The sequence below is a fragment of the Meleagris gallopavo genome, chromosome 6 (assembly GCF_905368555.1).
Source record: "Meleagris gallopavo chromosome 6, MGAL_WU_HG_1.1, whole genome shotgun sequence".
Lineage (NCBI taxonomy): Eukaryota > Metazoa > Chordata > Aves > Galliformes > Phasianidae > Meleagris > Meleagris gallopavo.
In genome coordinates, this window is record NC_139409.1 from 37,193,889 (window position 1) to 37,213,352 (window position 19,464).

A 19,464-nucleotide genomic window follows, 5' to 3' on the forward strand; every position below is an offset into this window, starting at 1 on the left:
TCTCTCTGAATTGTCCAGTGGGTAATTGCAGTACAAAAACCAGAGAAACAGATGTAGACCCTAAACCTTGGCTGTAAATTTTTGTTTTATGATTATGGGTTTCAAATGTGCTATGTCACACTGACAAATATACAGTAACACCAAAGGAAATAGAATTCTGACTTGAACTTTTGCTTTTTATTTCGCTTATGGCTAAGAATATGTTTATTGTAAAGTTTCTGCCATTGCAGTCTGAGAGAAAACAGATCAAGGCGGTGATATGAAATCACGATTTCTTTGCTTGGATAAAGGGGAAGAAATCAGAGCGAAGTTTCCTGCTTGCTGCACCTCCATGTGAGCTGGGTAGACATTTAAAATATGTGACATTACTTAAAGTTTCATTACATTTGAATTAGAGGGCTATTAGTTATCACAATAATTGTGGTTAGTCCTGATCTCAATTAGAAAATACCCACTGCTTTATGAGTGCAGCTTTTCCTGATACTCTGTTAAAAAAACCGCAAGTATTGTGCTATTTCAAAGTGAAATATGAGATACATAAATTACTGTATCGTAGAAATAGTATGTGAGCGAATGATTAGACTATTTGAAGAATTCATTAATTACATGTGGTTTTTGTAATAAGTGTAAGCATTAGCACAACTATTATTCGTAATAAAACATGATGAGCTACCTGGTTCATTTAAATACAGTGTGAAAAAGCAATCTTTTTCAATTCGTATGCAGCTATGCGTGACTTCCTGACGCTTACTTTCAGAAGTTGCCAGTCTACATTTTGCAGCAAAATGGGCAGGTTTTATTTGTAAATTCGGTTTTAGAAGACTGGTAATAGAATAAACAGAAGTGAATTTCTGTTTGTATGATTTTATTTATTTTAACTCACACGGGCAATATGTTTTTCTTGGCTTCAGCTTAAACTGTTCCAAGAACCTTGGTCTGCACAAAATGCTATTTTCTCTCTAAATCAGAGACTGACAAAACATACTGTGTTTTGTATGATCCCTTCAAGTTATTTTTGTGATGACGCATTGCATATTCCAAACTTCTCGTGCATGCTGTATCATTTGGTTAGAAAATGCTGCCTTCTAATTTAGCTCCATTACTCAAAACAAACCAAATTGCAGCAATATGGACAGCTGAGCTTGTAACAGAAATTTAACCACTTTTTCGCTTGCCATTTTGCTACAGAGAATTCTGCTTGCTGGGCTGAAATTGTTTAAACAAGCTTTTCCTAAAAGATGACTTTTTGGATAAACATGTGCTGTGCATAATTTTCAGATTACAGAGTGTCAGGGACTTCATCGGCTTGACTTTCCAGCTTGGGGGAGGACATCCTAACAAACTTAGAAAGTCCTTAAAAACACAGTGTTAAACGCCAGCTTTGTCACTCTTCTACTTAGAGGGAAGGTGGAAAGAGATGCTGCCTGCTGCAGGGACAGCTAGAGTTCTGCTATCCGAGAGGAAAAAAACGTTAAGAAAGCTTTTGTTTTTATCTCTTCCAGATTACAACAGGTCTTTTTCTGGCTGCTTGTTTGCAATATGGACGTATCAGTTTCAAGGGAGCAAGTGTGTGGGGGTCTTCTTTGTTTTTTATTTAAATTCTTGAACCTTTGTGAAAAGTTTTGTTAATACAATCTACAGGCATTGTCACAGAGCTCTCAGTTCATCAAAGGACTTTTTGTAGAGAGGACATCACATCCATTAAACTGGTTGCACAGGTCCCAGAGTGAATCTCTCTGCAGTATTTCTTTACAGTTCTCAATTGTGCCTTTGCCCTGCACGGTGTCCCCTGCTCTGCCAGGCTCTGATTTTGGGATTTGAGAAAACATGCAATAATGGAGTGTTTCATTTTCCAGTTTTCCAACCTTAACTAGCTTTTGATTTTCACAAAATGCTGAGAAGCCACACAAGTGTCTGGAGGGGAGAAGGGAGGGATGGCTGAAAGGCAGAGAAAGGAATCTTGCCTCTCCTGGAACCAGGCTCCTTTGTGCCTCTGGAAATCACACCCTGGGCTCCTCAGGGCTGTGCACGTTCACTCTGCCAGATCCTTGGTGCATTTGCTGAAAGTAAAAGCACACATGTGGTGATTTAGCTTATGCCCTTTCCAATGGGGCAGAGGGAGCGTTTCCAGTCTCTTCCATGTTATTTTCCACTTTTAAAGTGTCTGTAGGAATAAGGTCTCAATGAACTCTCTTTGGAAGCAATACTTTGCAGAGGATGATTATTTACAGAAGGCAGCTTTGCACAGGCTTGATGCAAAGGGTAGGCCAGCAGAGAGCCATGCACAGGGTGCTGGCTGAGGGCAGCTCTGGCAAGGCCTTGCAACCCGTCACGGGGCCATGGGACCACAAGGGAGAAATGCCAGAAATGTTGCTGCATGGGCATTGGGGTGAGTCTCCAGCCACGAAGTGAAGGCAGGGGTAACCCAGTACCTTCAAAATGTTGGTGAGAGAAGACATGGCAGCCTCTGCAGTGCATGGATGTGAGGGACAGCTGGATGCTCTGCCTAGGAGCATCTGTGGCCTCTTACCAATATCTGTGGGGAGCAGGATAAGCACCAGGTAGGTCCAGACCCCACAGAGAAGTCCATTGCCTTTTTCCCCTCTCACCCTCCTGGTAGCTGGGGCTCATTAGCTGTGTGAAAGCTGATATAGTCCCTTCGGGGCCACACGAGCCAGCCCTGCCCCTCTCAGCTAATCAGAGACAGGCAAGACCTGGGATGGCGGCGGCCAGGATAGGAGATGAGGGAGTTGCCTCCTGCCCCCAGCTGGGCTGTGGTCTCACTGTTCTGGGCCTATATGGGTATGCTGTGGGGACACATCCCAGACCAGTGGGCAAGCCTGAGACCACTGAGCAGTGTGGCCTGGCTCCTTTGCAGTTGTCACACACAGCTGCCTGTTTCAGGAGTGAGAAAAGGTCTGGAGAGGAGAGATGGGCGCCTGCAGACCCCCCTATGGCAGGGATGGGCACACCAGGAGCAGGGCTGTGCCAGCCATCCCTTTGTGGGTGGCACTGAGCGGTGGTACTCTTTCGGGGTGAGGCTGCTCTGTGCTGCCCCTAAGCTGGAGTGATGCCTTTGGCTGTGGCTCTGGTGCAGCAGTGTATGCCTGGGCGTTGCTCATGGCCTCTGCAGGGGAGCAAAGGAATGTGGCGAGGGGAGGAGGGAGCGGGGAGGGGGCATAGAAGTTTCAACAAATTGAGCTGAGATGCGCAAACCCCTCGCTCGCAGCAACCACCTAAAGCAGCACTGTGCAAACAGCCTCCCGGCCGGCATAGGCCCTGTTTCTATTCCTGGTGTGATTCTCCTCCTCCTGATTTTTTTTTAATTTTTTTTTAATTTTTTTTTTAAATTTAAATTTTATTTTTTCTTCGCCTCCCTGCTTGCTATTGCCGGTCCCGACGAAGCGGGGTGACCTGGGGAGGGCCGCGCTCGCCCTCGCCGCCCGCTGCCTGCTCGCTGCCGGGCTGCTGGGAGTTTTTAAGCCGTGTGAGAATCCTGGGAGCTGGTGATGTCAGACGCCTGGGTCATTTGAAGGTTAGCAGCCTGGGAAGGGTTCACAGAAAGTTCACTCGCATATATTAGGCAATTCAATCTTTCATTCTGTGTGACACAAGTAGTAGGAAGTGAGCTGTTCAGAGGCAGAAGGATCTATTCATGGCTGAGGGGGATCCAGAGGTCCTACCGGAGCTGTTTCGACCCCGGGACTCGGCCGTCGGCACGGCGCGAGAAGCTGCAGGCAGCCGGCAAGCGCCTGAGGAGCGGGACTGGTTCTAGAGAGATTTTGGGGGAGATTGAACGGAGCTAAAACTTGGAATGCGGCTTGCTTCCCCCCATCTTGCTGGATTGGCTGGGCAGCCTGGAAAATGGTAAATGATCATTTGGATCAATTACAGGCTTTTAGCTGTGTTGTCTGTCATAATTCATGATTCTGGTCTGGGAAAAAGACCAACAGCCTACGTGCCAAAAAAGGGGCAGAGTTTGATGGAGTTGGGTGTACTTTTATGTGCCATTTTCCTCCACACCTAGAGGAAAGCACTTTTGCAGGCATTCTGTACAGGGGGAATCATGTTTGACTGTATGGATGTTCTAGCAGTGAGCCCTGCTCAGATGCTGGATTTCTACACTGCGAGTCCGTCTTCCTGCATGCTCCAGGAGAAGGCTCTCAAAGCATGCTTCAGTGGATTGGCACAAACAGAGTGGCAACACCGGCACAGTGCTCAATGTAGGTCCCAACTGTTCTTTTTCCACTTTAAAGCAATTATTATTATTTTGCATGTATGTAAAAAAATACTTTTAATTAAGTGCAGGGGTGATGAGGGGCGGGGGGAATTTTTGTGCAGAATGTGCTTTGCAAGCCTTTTTTCTCCTTTGGCCAGGAGGGAAAAAGAAAAGAAAGCGCCGAGCTGTTTTCTGTTTATCCCTTCTTATGTAGTATATTGATCCTTAAAACAGTTCTGAAGCCAAGAAGGAACACATAAAATTGTAATATTATACAACATTTGTAAAACTCCAACCAGTGAAGGACAAATTTACATAGCATCTCTGAAGTTTTGTTTTTTTTTTTTTTCTTTGCTTCCTTAATCTAATTTTGCACCACGTTTGATAATCTGGATGCTTGTTGTCTTGAAGTGCATTTCTGCAGAGCAGCCAAGCAATTAAAATGCTGCTCTGTGCAGTTCTTACAAAGCCATTGAATTGTACTGGGTAGGTGCCATTCCAAAAATCAGACAGTAGTTTTAAGTTTCTGAAGAAAAGGCAATATTTCTTTGTACTGACCTTGTTGCCACCTTTCTTCTTCACTTTGTTGCTCTAAGAAGTTGCTGTTTTGCTAGAAAACTACTCACTGTGAGCACCCTTTGAGTTTAAACATCAATTATTTCTATACCTTGAGATTCAGGCAGTGTTACACTGGTAATGGAGGAAGAAGAGTTAGTGGTGGGACACTTAAGAAAAGATGTTATTATGTTAGAGAGTCTTGATCTTGTGCTGAAATACATAGGTAGTAAACTGATAGTATTTTATCTCCACAATTTCAAGTTTGAGAAAAAAATCTCCTTATACTCTGCATAAAAGCTTGCAGGATGCTTCACTGCTCTGACGGTGATTTAGATAAATGACTTGGCTATCTATCAAAATGTTTTTAGCACACTCTCAGGCACTCTAGTACACCATTAACTGTCTGATTGTTTGAAATTTTTGTTTTGCAGTGTGTTAAAAAGTTGCCTGGAATTAGAATAGTTCTCCCTTCAATACAATTAATCTCTAGGCGGGGGGGTGTGCATTAAAAAATAAACTTAACAAATGGTCGATGAAGTAATGCGTTCTTCACTCTTCTCAAAAGTTTTCAGTCAGCAAATGACATTTGTGTGGGTTGAGTAAGGAAAACAGAACTGCAGAAATCAATGACTACCAGCCTACGACACTGCAAATATTTTGATGTCTTTACAATTAAAATTAGACTGTGAAGTTCAGCATGGGATGTTTATTTTCTCCACGCTGTTCTCAAAATGCTTCAAACGAGATATGAAACAAAGCTCTTTCTTCAAAATACTGTTACTAGCTCTGGGCGAGCTTCAGTTAGAGAGGAAAAAAAACCAAACAGATGTTTCACTAAAAATGTGCTTTTTTTCTGCCATGGAAGGAACTTTCCTATAACTTCGGCAGCGATATCATGGAAACTCAGAATTAAACTTTGCTGAAGTAGGAGGAATAAGCTATCATAAAAAACCTTCATTTGCAAAATATTCTTAAATAACTTCTGGTTTAAAAATCTGTTCATTCTCTCTCTCTCTCTCTCTTTTTTTTTTTAATAACCAGAGGCATGATTCTTAAGAACAAAATATATGATGTTTGTTCTTGGACAAGTTAAACACGGGATTACCCTTATCGGAATGGAATGAGTGGTAAATATGTCATTTGCTTAGGGCCTGCGATAAGAGACAAGTGTTGATAACAGCAAAGTTTAGCTACTCAGAGAAACTAATATTTACAGGAGTAAATAGAAAAATACAAGGCAAATGCATTCAGGAATCCAGACTCCTAACTTTGTGAGGAATGGGATTAATGTTCACTGCACGGGAATCTAAAGTCAGGCTGAAACCTGAATTATAATCTGATAGCTGTAATTTGAACTGTGAAATTTAATGGCATGTGAATATGGAAAAGCAATTCAATTAGAGTCTAAATGAGGAATTCTGTTTGATTTCTAGAGCAAGTGGTGATTTTAGTTTTGGAAAATAGTAAGCACTTTATGCGTGTGGATAAATATATGTACGCGGATGATAAAATAGTAAAATTCTGTCAGCACTTAATATTTGATTTTGTATCTCCTGAAAATAATGTCAAAAACCAGAATTTTGGAATAGAGAAAACTTTCAGTGGTTTAAAGGTTGCTCCAGTAATTACAAATACAAAGATAACAATGGTTAATTTGAACTGAAGTGTTTCCTGATTCTTCCTTTTTATGAAGACCTCGGTGATTTAATGAAATGTAATCATAGCCAAATTTTGAAATTATTAGACATGTAATAGGTTGGGTTTGTTTTTTTTTTGTTTAGTTTGTTGTTTTATTTTTGGCTCTCCCATAAAAGCAGTACACCTGCAGCCATAGCTTTAGGCCTGAGAAATAAAATATTGCTTTGATAGAGATGTGATTGCAGACTAAAAGGTAAATGGTTGTTAAGGGAGTAATACCTGAACAGTGCAACCTCAGAACAGCCCAGCAACAATCCTAGCATCAAGGTTTCAGCTGAAATATTCGCAAAATTGGCTATTGCAGAGGTTAAGGCAGAACGCTGTGGGTTTCCAACTTCAGCACATCTTCAGGATGTTAATCCCATTACAATTCACTAAGCCAACGCACTCCTGCAACATCACAAATTTTGTAGTCCATGAGGGTCTGCAAAGTGAAGCAGAGGGTAAGATGCAACCCAAACATGACCTTAACTTGTGTGGCATTTTTTTCCTCCCCCCGTGGAGGAAAAGCATGCTATGGGTTTGCAACCCCAACGCTAGCCACTGTGTACTGTAAGATGTGCTACACACAAACTGTATCCATTTGTGTACTCACACATGTTTATATTTTATCTGATGCTTCTTACCTTGTTATAGGCTTAAAGAGAAGCTATTTATTTACAAAGAAAATTGTGGACTCAAGGATGACACTAGAACCGACTGCGGTTTTAATCATGAGTAATTCTCCTTTTCTCCTAAGATAAAAATCAGGTTGATATAATCAAATTACAGGAGAATAGTTCTTGAGAGGACAAAAATGACTGAAGTTAAGATAGCAAGAATGATTATTTTATACTTCAAGACAGATGGAATTTTTTGCTCCCTTATTGTGTAGTGACAACAATTACCAAGAGAAAACAACTAACTTTTAGTGAAATGAGAGCTAACTCAGTAGTGCGGAAGTGGGAACGGGACAAGCCCTAAGAGGGAACGAGCTGCAAGGCAGAGTGATTTTCCTTTTTCCTTGGAAAAGCATTAAAAAAAGTCTTCATTAGTCTTCATTAATTAAAGAAGTGAAAAACAAATGAGAAGGCCCAAAGCCAGAATAAGTTTGCTTGGTTGTATGTAGCTGATAATATCATGATATACTACTACCTGCTGTGTTTTGCTGTGTTTAGAAGAGTACGGAGTATGAGGAAGGCGAAAGTTAAGAACACGGCAACAGAGTGTGGCATGATGTGGGCACTCCTGGAGCATGCGGTTGTTGTTTGGGTCCTCTGAGAAGTGCTCATCTGGAGAGGTCTAGAAGGTACTAACTTCCAGAAAGTTTGTGAAGATGGAAATCCACAAGGCATACATTTTACTTCTGAATTCCGTTTGGGCCGGGTTCTTGTTACCTGCAAGCACTGGGAGTACTGGAAACATCTGCGCTCAACAGAAAAAAAAAGAAAAAAAAAAGTGCAGAACTTTTTCTTTCATCTTTCTGAATTTAAAAACAAACATTTTGAAGTAAGGACTTGTAATCTGCATTCCCAGGTATCAAATTGCTGCAGGTGTGTTTGCTAGTGCCCAAAAGGCAAGATCTGTTTGAACCAGGTTATTTTCTTTAAAGTTCATGCGAAAACTTTACATTGTAATCATTAGAACCGATATACTTAGGAATAGAGTTTGTATTTCATTTTTTGTACTTGTGGCTTAATGCCCTGAAATATGTGATGAGAAGTATTTGTTTCTGATCCTCTTCAATACGGAGCTTTTCTCACTCAAAACGTCACAGGGGGATATTTTTCTTCCAAATGAATTGAAATGAGAGCAACCAGTCCTCTACGTAGGCTCTGATCTAGGTCGCCCGATTCATCTGCTGGCGCAGGAAAACTCTAATGGACGTACACTGCTGTCAAAAACTCCCGCAGATAAAAATGATGAGAGGCATTCGCTGGTGAAGCCGGGGTGGGATAAGCTTGGAGGAAAAGCAATGTATCTTTGGGTGACTCCCCGCTTGCCTAATGCGTCTGTGCAGTGAAGGTGTAACTTGTCAGAACAAAGCTAGCCTGCTGCAGCGCTGCCTCGCAGAGGTTACACTGAAGTTAAGGAGTTGAAAGGGAGAGATAATGTTTCAGACAGCGAAGTTAGTCATCCTCACATCCAGCTAAATCCCCACTTACTGCTGAGAGCGCTTCCCAGAGCTGCGTTCGCTAAGTGTGCCAGCGTCGTGCCTGCACGGCTGCCAGGGCCGCAGCCAGGCCAGGGGCTTTGCCTGGTGCGTGGCAAACCGGGCAGTCCGCTGGGCACGTTGGGTCCGCATGGCCCCCAGTGCTCTGATCTAATTCACGCACCGCCCCGCACACAGCTGAAGCACTGTGACTGTGCTGCGCAACCAGCGTTTGGGTTTGGGGGCCTGTTTGTGAGATGCCGTGCTGGAAAGGGCTGTGGCCGTCCGCCCGTCCCACTGAAACCTTAAAAGCGAGTGGGACTGCGATGAGTTCTCAGGTCCGCCCAGCAACGGGGGCCAGCGCTGGTGTGTGTGTGAGCAGGGGGCCCGTCCCTCACCCCTTCGCCGCTGTCTGCCCTGGCAGGGGGTCCCACAGTGGGTGGCTCCCACCCCGGTGAGGCAGCGGTGCGCAGCCCCATGAGGAAGGATATCGGTGGATGTATAAAATGGCCAAGGAACTTCAGTAAATAGACTTTACCCTTCAGGATCCACGGATCCTGGCAGCGGCTGTGAGGGAGGGTGGGGTTGTACTTTTCCCCTTCCTGTACTTGGACACTTTTGATTATCCAGACTTTCTGGGACTGAGCAGGGCTGCCTAATAACAAAGCCTGCATAATATAATTACCTAAATAGGCCTATTGTCCTTTTCAAATTACTGTGCTGTGAAAACCTTAAACTTTTTTTACTGGAAATGTTATATGTAGCATTTAGATAGCTGAATGGCTGTTGCAAGAAGATCCCGTTTCCTCGTTTCTCACCGCTGTGTGGTGGAGAAGCTGATTATCTGCCTGCCGCCTATTGATGTTTACTCCTTTTGGGCAGCAAATATTTTAGCCCCTTCTGGCAGGGTAAACTGCCAAAAGTAATAGGGCTGGAAATACAAAGCTATGATTGATTTTGACCTTTGCTCACGTGCACGAAGTCTGTCCCCATGCAGTGTGACCCATGTCACTTTGTGCTGAAATTCAAGTCCTTTCAAACCAAATGGAACCACAAAAATAGAAGCCATGAAATGCTCCAAACTCTTCTAAAATAACAGAATAATCATCTCCTCTGTACTGCAAGAAAAAGTATAGCAGGAGGGCAGCAAAACTGGGTTTAGTAGCAGGCAAACCAAGAGTAATGTCTTCCGTCTGCTGCTGCCTTTTTATGAGAACCATACTCTAGGTACAAAATAAACAAACTGATACGATGTGGGAATGAATCTTCTGTGTATTCTTTCAGTCACCATAATCACAGCTATTCCTCCTAATCATAGTCAGTAAACAACGTTCATCCAGAAATCTGGATTTGAAATTATCTTTTTAAAAATAATTTCATGTTTGGGATTTTATTAATCCGTCACTGCATGAGCAAATGTGTTTCAAAAGTTAAGAATGTCAGAAACAGTAGCCTAAAGTTAGCATCCTAAATCCACATTTCATGGCTTCATTTCCAAAAATGCGGAGAATCTAAGAGATCCCTCAGCACTTTTAAAAACAAGCCACATATTGAAATGACCAGATATTGTCTAGAACTTTTATTTAATATTAAAAATTTTAGAGGATTTTTCCACTTCGCCTCAGCTACACGAAAAAGCAATTAAATTACATGAGTTCACAACACTGAGTGGAAATAGAGACACTTATAGGACAAAGCAGGACTTGTTTTAAACAGCATATTAAGCAGGACTTGTTTTAAACAGCGTATTACTCTTTTTCTGTAAATTTACAAGTGGAGTTTTCAGAATTGAACATTGAAAGTACAAGCCTAGGGTTTTGGGTTGTTTTTTTTTCCATGACATTTTTGCCTGTCTTGCTTATTTCTTTGATTCTCTGCTTGCTTCCTTGCTTATGAGTGGACTTTTTCTCAGTTTCAGACTTTTCCTCCTGGTATAGGTTTTAGTAGTTAGATGATCTTCATATTCTCGCCTCTCATTTTGCAACTGTTCTGTGTTATTTTCCCAGTGACAGTGAATTCGTGTGGTTGTGTTCACTGCAGACTTTGTTTTTTCTGGGGAAGGGTATGAATCTAGCTTCCTTCAGCTCATTTTAGTGATCTGAATAGGAGCGGAGAGCTTGCATCATGTGATGGGGCAGCTCACAGCAGATCACCAGCATGGGGTCTGTGTGTGAGAACTTCTGTTGTACATGACAATCTGATAAGGATATCATGTGGTTTAGGAACACATTCCCTCAATGTTAACTTCTTTGTCCTTTTTATTCGGGAGTGGGTAAGGAAAAACGTAACAAACTCATGCCAGCTCTTATATAACTGACCCCACTTTCTTTTAGCATTCTGTTTGAGTTTTACAGCTTCTTCAAATACTTTTGTTGAGAGATGGAAATACAATCCAGCAAGTCTGTGTAAAGAACCCTGGACACAGAGTATATAATATACCTTCTGTTCCCCTTGGACAAGGTGATTTTTCTTTCCCCTGCTTATACCGTATATAAACGGAATATTATAAAACTATGTAAGTCAAACATATACATGCAAGTGACACTTGTATAGGTTTAATAGGTTAAAGCTCGAGTGAGTATTTATAAATTCTCAAAGTGCTCTGGATCTTCACCGCTAAGGACATGGTGCTAAAGTCCATCCATAGTTTGGAGGGATTTCCGTTTCGTGCACTTTCAGTGACTTAGACTTTACCCCTTAAGTGCATCCCCTGAGATAAAGAGCGGAGAAATGTCTCACAACAAAGACTTTTTTTAGCACCGGTTTGTTTCATTTAATGATTAGGAGGATGTCTTTCCACTGAACCATAATACTTTTCTCTCGGCTCACATTGTATTTTTAGCAAGGATCTTTGAACAATAACAAGACAAATTAAGTGTATCTTTGTCTTTTAGAGCCTTATCTTGTGAGGCCCTTCAGTGCACTCAGCGCTCCACCCTTGGATTTAATAGGAGTTTCAGACAGAGTGCTTCAATGACTGAGCCTTTAGCATGTTTATGTACCACTGCTTTACTGAAATATTAGTAAATCCTGATGCCATTGCACTGGATATTCAGCAGGAGGAACAGCCAAAACTGCTTTTCTTCTTAGGAAAAAAAAAAAAAAAGAAAGAAAAAAAAGAAAAGAATTGTTCTCCTTTCGAGCTCCACGGCAGAGATGTGGAGCAGCTGACTGAATTGCCCAGTGCTGCACCAACCAGAGACAAATGCTGCCATTAGATTCAACTTAGGTTTACTTCATGGGTGCTTCAATGCTGGAAAGCTATTTGTGTCCATGATACACTCAGAGTGGAAGAAATGGTTCAGTCAGGAAAAAACAACAACAGTGACGCAAAAAATCTCTTTAATCCTTCATTTCTTCTGTCTGAACACAGCTTGTGGTGAAACACACACCGCTGTAGTGATGTTCACAGCATTTTGTTACTACTCTGCTGGATTGTTGGCAGCACACAGCCCATCACACAGAGGTGTATCTCTCTGCCTGTATGACAGCACTGGTCTTCCAGTCTTGCACCAAAGTCTCTCCTCTGCCAGCTGGAGACCGGTGTTAGGAAGTTTTGCAGGCTCCTGTGTGATAAGCAGACCTAAGAGGGGCTGAGATGATTTAAAGTGGTGCCAGTCCCACTCAGGATCAGCAGACCTCCTCCCAGCCCTGCTCCTCTGCTCCTTACCTCGCACCAGAAAAGCCACCAGGAAGGCCAACATCGTCTGTCTTTCCAAGACTGAACATTCACTCGAACAGGAAGGAAGAGGACTTGCAAAACTGTGTAACAGTGCCATCTGGCGATACCAGCCCAAACCTTGCTGCTCCCAGGCACTGCCTGTGGTCAGGAGATGGGGGCTCTTCCCCAGATGCAGGGAAACGCCTGTGAGCCCCGCAGCTTGTCTGTGTTTTCTGCACAACTCTTAACAAACGTTAACCTAGTCAGCTCTACTATCTTCTCAACAAACCTTGCATTCCTCACAGAAAACACTAATCCATCAACCTGCATTTTTGGCTTGGGGCGTGAATCAAAGGCCTGGCTCACAGTCCTGCATGTGTTTGCTTCTTATTGTTAGGATCAGGTCCTTGTTTGTTTGCTTTTAAACACTGCTTCATACTTCTGTCTCTCAACCTTTGATTTGAGGGGACTTTTCTTCTTCCATCACTCCATCTTTCAGACTGTTCCCTTGCATTGCTTTGTTCTTCGGTTTGCTTCTTTCATTCTTTTGTGGGGAAAAAATGATGAATTCCTGGATTGATGTATGTCAGATCCTCTTTCGGGGCTGGCTGGGAACCCTTGGAGACCTGCCTTTTCTACAAACACTCCCATTTTCACTTCACGCTTTGAACGCCAAGCCTTAAGATGTGGAATAAATGTTGGCAAATCACCTATGTATCTCAGGTGTTTGTGCAAATTATCTTTGATGAGGGGGTTGATAGGAGGATGTACTTTTCTCAAATCCTCATCTGGCAGTGAACCTCAGTCTTCCTTTCTCCATTTTGAGAGCACATTCCAGCTGTGTGTTTTAGTTGCACGTACTGTCACAGGTTGTGTGGGTTAGGTATGTGAGCTGTTTGCTTTTCTACATTTTGCATGCCTTGCCACATTCATTTCTTTGAGAACATGGCAGAAGGGAGCCATTATCTTTCTTAAGTTTTGCAATGAAGCTGTCAGCTGACTGCAAGAAGTCTGAGCTGACTCACATCCTTCCCTGTTTTTTTCCTTATCCGAATCCTTTTATTTTCCTGTGTTTTGGATAGATCTTTCCGAACTTCATGGGTGAAGTATGAGCTACTTGTTGGGAGGGACTGTAAGTCTGGGCACTGTTTGAGAAAATAGCTCTATCTCAGTCTGTGAAATGGAGCCCAGTATGAAAGGTGCAACTGCTCAAAGTTGCTGTTTTCACATTTACTAAAATGTCAAAGCATGGCTTAGTTACAGAATTTTACATTGACACTGCCCAGTAATAGCATGTTTGTTATGCTTCTGCTACACTTAGTTTCTGTACAGAGAAAGAAAAGGTTTTGACCAAAAGAGGTGAGGAAGGAGTGACGTAATTAGATAAGATCAAATCAGAGTATCAGTTTCTCTGAAACAGATATTTGGCTTTTTACCAACAGTCTTTTACCCCATTTTTCAAATAAACACATATTTTCACGTGGTAACTCTATCTGAAATATTAATGCTTCCAGGGCTGCATTACCTTTGTTTGTTCATCATAGTCCATTACTATGAGAAGGCTGCTGTTCCTTAGGCTGTTTCAGCTTCAAAAGAATTTTAGGGCCTGGTCTATTGGAAAGCTTGAGGGTATAATTAGTGAAAATGGAAATAGATGCAAGAGAAATTTAGTTCCTGATGTTTTAATTTAGTGTAGTACTGCCATGTGTTGTTGAAGAGGATTCTTAAAGGCAAACATAATTATTTCATTATGGTCTTCAGAACGCTTTCATTGGTCTTAATGACAAGAAGCTGCATAAGGAGTCATACATTTTAATTAGACCTTCTTATATTTACATCAGATAAATAACAAATAATTGATGAAAAACAAGTCTTCTGAATGGATGACTTCACACAGAGCTCTGGTTACAGTTTAATGATAAAACATTTCTCTTATTGCTTTGCATTTTAATTATCTAGAATTATTGCTCTAGCTGAAATCTCAAAATACTGTTATTTCCATGCATTTCATTAGATTCACAACAAATTTCTATAACTCTAAAGTGAAGAGAAAGAGTTTTTTCCTATATAAGCCACTTACAATTCATTTCCAGTTGTTGTTGTTGTTGTTGTTGTTGCGGACTATTCAGGAAAAGCTAGTAGGAGGATGAATCAGACTACTTCATTCATCTTCAGTTCCCTACACAGGAGCAAGCCCTGCCATTATTAGCGACCAAGAACTCCTTTTGAGGTCAAGAGACTGGACTTTTCTGAGGAAAAATGTGTTGCCTTTTTCTAACCAGCTTAGCTGAAAGTGGTATACCTAAATAGTTTAATTTTTTTTTTGAAAGTCTTGCCATTGTCCCTTTATGATGTGTGTATGCTTGTAGGTACACTGAAATTACTCACATATTTTTAAATTTTCTCTACCCCCTGTGTTGGGAACTTTATAATACAAGGAGAAATGTTGTTTAGAGTTTTGCTACTTGCAAGAGTCTGTCGTGTTTTATACACTCTCCAACGTTTCATTTTTGTAACAAAACATATTTGACATGATTCATTCCTGAGAGTATACAGAACACTAATTGTTGTTATTGATTTTAAATTTTGCAACCATTACAAGTAAGCCAGATGAGTGGCAGATAAAGAGTAATAATCCATGGAGTTCTGGAAGTGTTTCATGTTTGTCTGTAGTACTTTACGTGATCAATAGTAAGTGCCCCATTGAAACTAACTGCTGTATCAAATAACAGTAAATCAAATGAATGTGCTTACAGATTATTTATTGAAAGCTTTAATTGTTCACTGGGGCCCTGCTTATCTGAGGAAACAATAGAACTTAGTGATCAGACAAACTGGTTTGCAAATGCTGGGGACGCCATCAAACAGCAGGATATCGCCTCTGTCTGGGAGGTGTGGGAGTTTTCCTAAATGTGCCCCTGTCCCACCAGCACTGCCTGTACACTGGGACTGCCCGGACTGGGTGATCCCTGAGTAAATTAGCCAGAGAGAAGCTTTCTCAAAGAGGGCATCTTGCTTTCACAGGCTACTCTTCTTAAATCTCTTTGGATAACATACGTGCGTGGGTTAATGTGTAGAAAAAGCACTAAATTTCCCCAAATTTCCAAAGGGATATGTAGTGACAGACTGTACAAGATCTGATCTAAGAAGGGGAAGTGGAGACAAATCATAATAAACTTATTGTGTGAAAAGCTTAAGTAGGTATAAAGTATAGTTTTTGGCAATACATGCTGCTGCACAGTTAGTTGTCAGACGCTTACAAATACTATGAAATTAAAAAAACTGCTTCTGACTAACAGCTCTGCACTGTAGCAGTGTTGTACTTACTCCTTAAAATGATGCTCTGTCTTGTCCCATGCACTATGAATAACTAGTGCCACAGGTTAGAAGTTTTCTGGACCTTAGAGTGAAAGAGGTAGTCCTACAGACAATTTCATTATACTATCCTCAGTTTTTTGTGTAGTCTCAGTTGTTGTCAATTAAACTTTGCTGTGGCTTCAGAATCCTTTCAGTGTCAGCTGAGACACTAACACTGTCCTGCAAATTTAGGAAGATGGTACTGAAAGAATTTACATTAAATGGCATATCTTTCCAGCCGTGACAACTGGAAAAGCATTTGTACAAATAAGCTTAATTTCTATACAGAAAACGATGGTCCAAATCTCACAAATATGGCAAGAAAAGTGTTTTCCTTGAGAGTGCTTATTCCGTGAAACATACTTATGTGCATATGTATCATGCTGGATAATCATGTTATGGACATTAAAAAATGATTAAAGCGAAGTAGTCAAAGATCTTCTAGAACTGAATCTCTCTTGGAAAAAGTAATTACCCATTTTCAAGATGTAAGTTTTGCCTTAAGTTTCTTGAGACATCAAGTGTTAAATTTGCTTCTAAGTGAGGATTGAATGTTCCTGTCCCACTCTTTGGAGTTTTTCCTGTTATGAAATATTCCTTTATGTCATATACTGTTTAAAGTGCATTTGACATCTTCCCTATTTGTAAGTCTGGAATAATGCAGTAAATCAAGAGGAGAGTAGCTGGGCAAAAAAAAACAAACTCAGGGCTGAAGGTGGGTATTGAACAGGAAACACCAAGCAACTGGGAAACACTACTAGCAGAAGTCTGTTCGTCAGCATTACAGTGTGTGCATATTTTTTTCTCTTCTGAGTGAGAACGGTATCACAGATGACAGAGATAAAATTATGAGCATTCCTCGCTCTAAGGGATTAATAGGAAAATCCACCACAGGTAGAGAGTAAGAGAAAAGAATATTGGAAAATGAGCTCTTCAGTCACAGTTCTCATCTAGGCTCTGGTCTGTTGTGAATATCTCATTTTATTGATCTTTTATCTTCTAGGCAGAGTAGAGATCTGCTCTCAGTGTTGCTACCTTTTTGCTCTGAGGCACCAAGCCCCTGCCCAGCTTTTGGCTTCTGTGGCACCAACTGCCACAGGGACGTGGTGATGCTTGCCAGGTTAGCTGCACCAAGGGAAAGTAAATCCCACCCATAAACATCCAAAAAGATAGATATAAAGTAGTATGTAAACAATGATGAGATACTGATTTTCAAAGAAAGCCAGTGCTGTCTTAGATTTTCATGGTATCTTCCCTACTATGTTATCATCTTTTGTCTAGCAGGCATTCTGTTGAGAAATACTGCGGTTCTGCTCAGGCGAGCATTACAGCTTGATAAAGTGTATATTTCATTTTCTTCCCTCAACAGATATTGGTGATACTCAGTTCTTAAATATTCCATGAACTTGAATTTCTCATGTGAGCATGTGTTGAGGTGTGCTGCTTTTAGTAAAGCACTGACCTGATCTGGCATGCTGAGGAGACAGAGTTTGTGCCTGTCACAGTGTGCGTGTGTCCATTGGAAGATGTCAGTAAGGTTAAAATTTCGTCTGACTACCCTTCTTGTTGCAGATAAGACGAAGCAATGAAAGCCATTTTTTACTGTTATATGTCATGTCTAAGTGGAAATAATTTATTGTTTTAATTAAACCCCCACAGCTGTAGCAGTGTAGCAATGTGGGTGCAATTAGGCTAGTGTTAAAAATAGTCGTATGGAGTCTTAACAGTAACTAGGGAGGAAAGCTAGATATATGTAATAGACCTGTACAAGCACAGGTACCCCAGAGACTCACAGCAATAATGCCAGGAGCAGAGGAGATGTTTCCTGGGACACCTCCTTGCTTTAGGGAACTATCTTTCAAAGAGGTTGCCTCTCTCAGTTTTCTCTGCCTTGTCCTCTGCAGGAAGCTGCTGCTCCATGGCAAGAGGAAATACTCGGCTCCATTTCACAGCCGCAAGCCTCGCCATCCTCAGCAGACGGCCCTGCTTTTGCAGGGGCATTGCAGGAAAGCTGGACACATGCTCTTCCCTCTGCTCTGCTGGAGGGCTGGGAAGCTGCAGCCCTGCGAAGGGGCTGTGTGTGGCTGCTTCTTGGGGTTTGCTGGTTCAGCAGATTCATTACTTGAAGAAGAAACGTACCTCTGAGCGGCATCGTGCCAAAAAATCTGCAGCAAGGGCCCAAGAGTGAGATCTCAAGCAGTGAGATAAGCTTAATAATTGTCTGATGCTTTATAAAAAGAGGCAAGGGACTGTGTGATGAGACTGTCAAAGAAAATAAAGAATAGGCTTCCTTTTCTAAGGATATCAAAACTCAGAATTAGCAGAGCAATAAAGGCCTTCTAAAGTGAAAGCTGGAAACAATACATTTTTAATAAAATGGGCAGTTACTCTAATTGCTGAACCCCTACTGTTCAATTTCTTTTAGTGCCCTTATTCATTAAATTCAGCATACTTATACTTATTATTTACAGATGTATGCGTTTTAACTTGTTTATAGAAACCATGCTTTGCAGAGAGCAGTGGCTGGTATAATGCTAATTTGTAAGTGTTTATTACTGCCTATATTATGCCATTTTTAAAACAATTAAAAATACTGTTCGAGCTCATCATTGCAGTCAACCCCAAAATGCCCATGAAAATTGAAATATTAGTGTCGTGTTCTGCCTTAAAGGTTATAGGCTGTTTGTAGCAGATTGATAGTGAGCCCATTAAAGAATTCACCTGTTCTTAAAGACTTCAAGCTCAGCAGTCCAGCTTCTAGATATTATCCTAATATAACCCATTTAAACATATGCGATAGAGTTCATAATTGCCCTTGTAAATGAGAATAGAAAGGAGGGTACATAAATCAATTAGTGATATCCAGCAGTGTGGCTGCAATACAAATTAATTGGGATGATAAGCATTTTTACTGGACTGTACTTACTTGAAGTAGTTTTGATCAATGAATTGGCTCTTGCTGAGTCACTCTATTAATTTTAAGATCTAAAAATTTCTAAGGATCAAAATGGCCTCAGTTGATAGTGCTAGAATTTGAGAAATAAAATTACATGTAAAATACTGCATGGCAAATCAGTTTTAGGGCATCAGCAAATAGAGCACAGCAGTCTCATTTTGTCCATGTGATACTGAACAACTGTATAATAGTAGTACATGATTAAAGATATGAAAACTCTCATTTTCTTGCTGGATTCAAGCCACGGCAAAAAATCATGATAAATAGTGTCGTAACAACACACTGAATATATAGAAAATAAATTTATTTGGCAGACACAGTAATACTGAAAACTGATACCAACTTGGATGGGAGGCCAGCTTTCTGGAATGGAATCATTCCTTCATTCCTGTAGCATAATGCTCTGGATTATTCTGTTTGGATGCTTGAAAAGATCTGAAGATAAAAGAAAAGTGCTCAAAGTACTGTAAAGCATTTAATAACTATAAAAGGGGACTTTATGACTTAGTAAAATATCTGGATGTATATAGAGATTACAGTAACGATTTCATTATCCTTGCAATTTTTATTTCTTATTGAAGAGACTGGATTTGAGCTTTCTTCATTTTATATGTTTACAAATCAAGGCTACTTCTTGGAATTGGTGTGTTTATGACACTGTAAAACTGATCTGAAAAAAAAGAATCACACCTCTGCTATTTTTAAGTGTTTTGTCCCTCACAGCGTGACTTTTTCTTATTATTGATCCTGCAGGGAAAATATGCTAAATTTGTGACACAGTGTTATCGATAGGTCACAGAAAGGGGCTCTGTTTTCATAAATAAAGAGGCTCAAGTCCTCATCCTTTTTAAGCCAGTGCAGCTGCTTTTCTTGTGCCGCCTTGC

The 19,464-nt window shown here is 41.1% G+C and overlaps 1 protein-coding gene across 4 annotated transcripts in view; it reads left to right on the forward strand.

The window, feature by feature from the left end:
* The window catches only part of RARB (retinoic acid receptor beta), a 320,646-nt gene that overhangs the window by 224,324 nt on the left and 76,858 nt on the right, over positions 1–19,464 (forward strand). The window contains exon 1 of one of the 4 annotated variants that reach the window (XM_010712869.3): positions 3,249–4,223. The exons of 2 other annotated variants lie outside the window; for them this stretch is intronic. In XM_010712869.3, coding sequence (XP_010711171.1) covers positions 4,067–4,223 — 157 coding nt within the window. In that variant the 5' untranslated portion in view covers positions 3,249–4,066. Of the gene's footprint in view, positions 1–3,248; positions 4,224–19,464 lie in introns of those variants that run through there. One more of the 4 variants, XM_003207191.4, reaches the window with a different exon arrangement.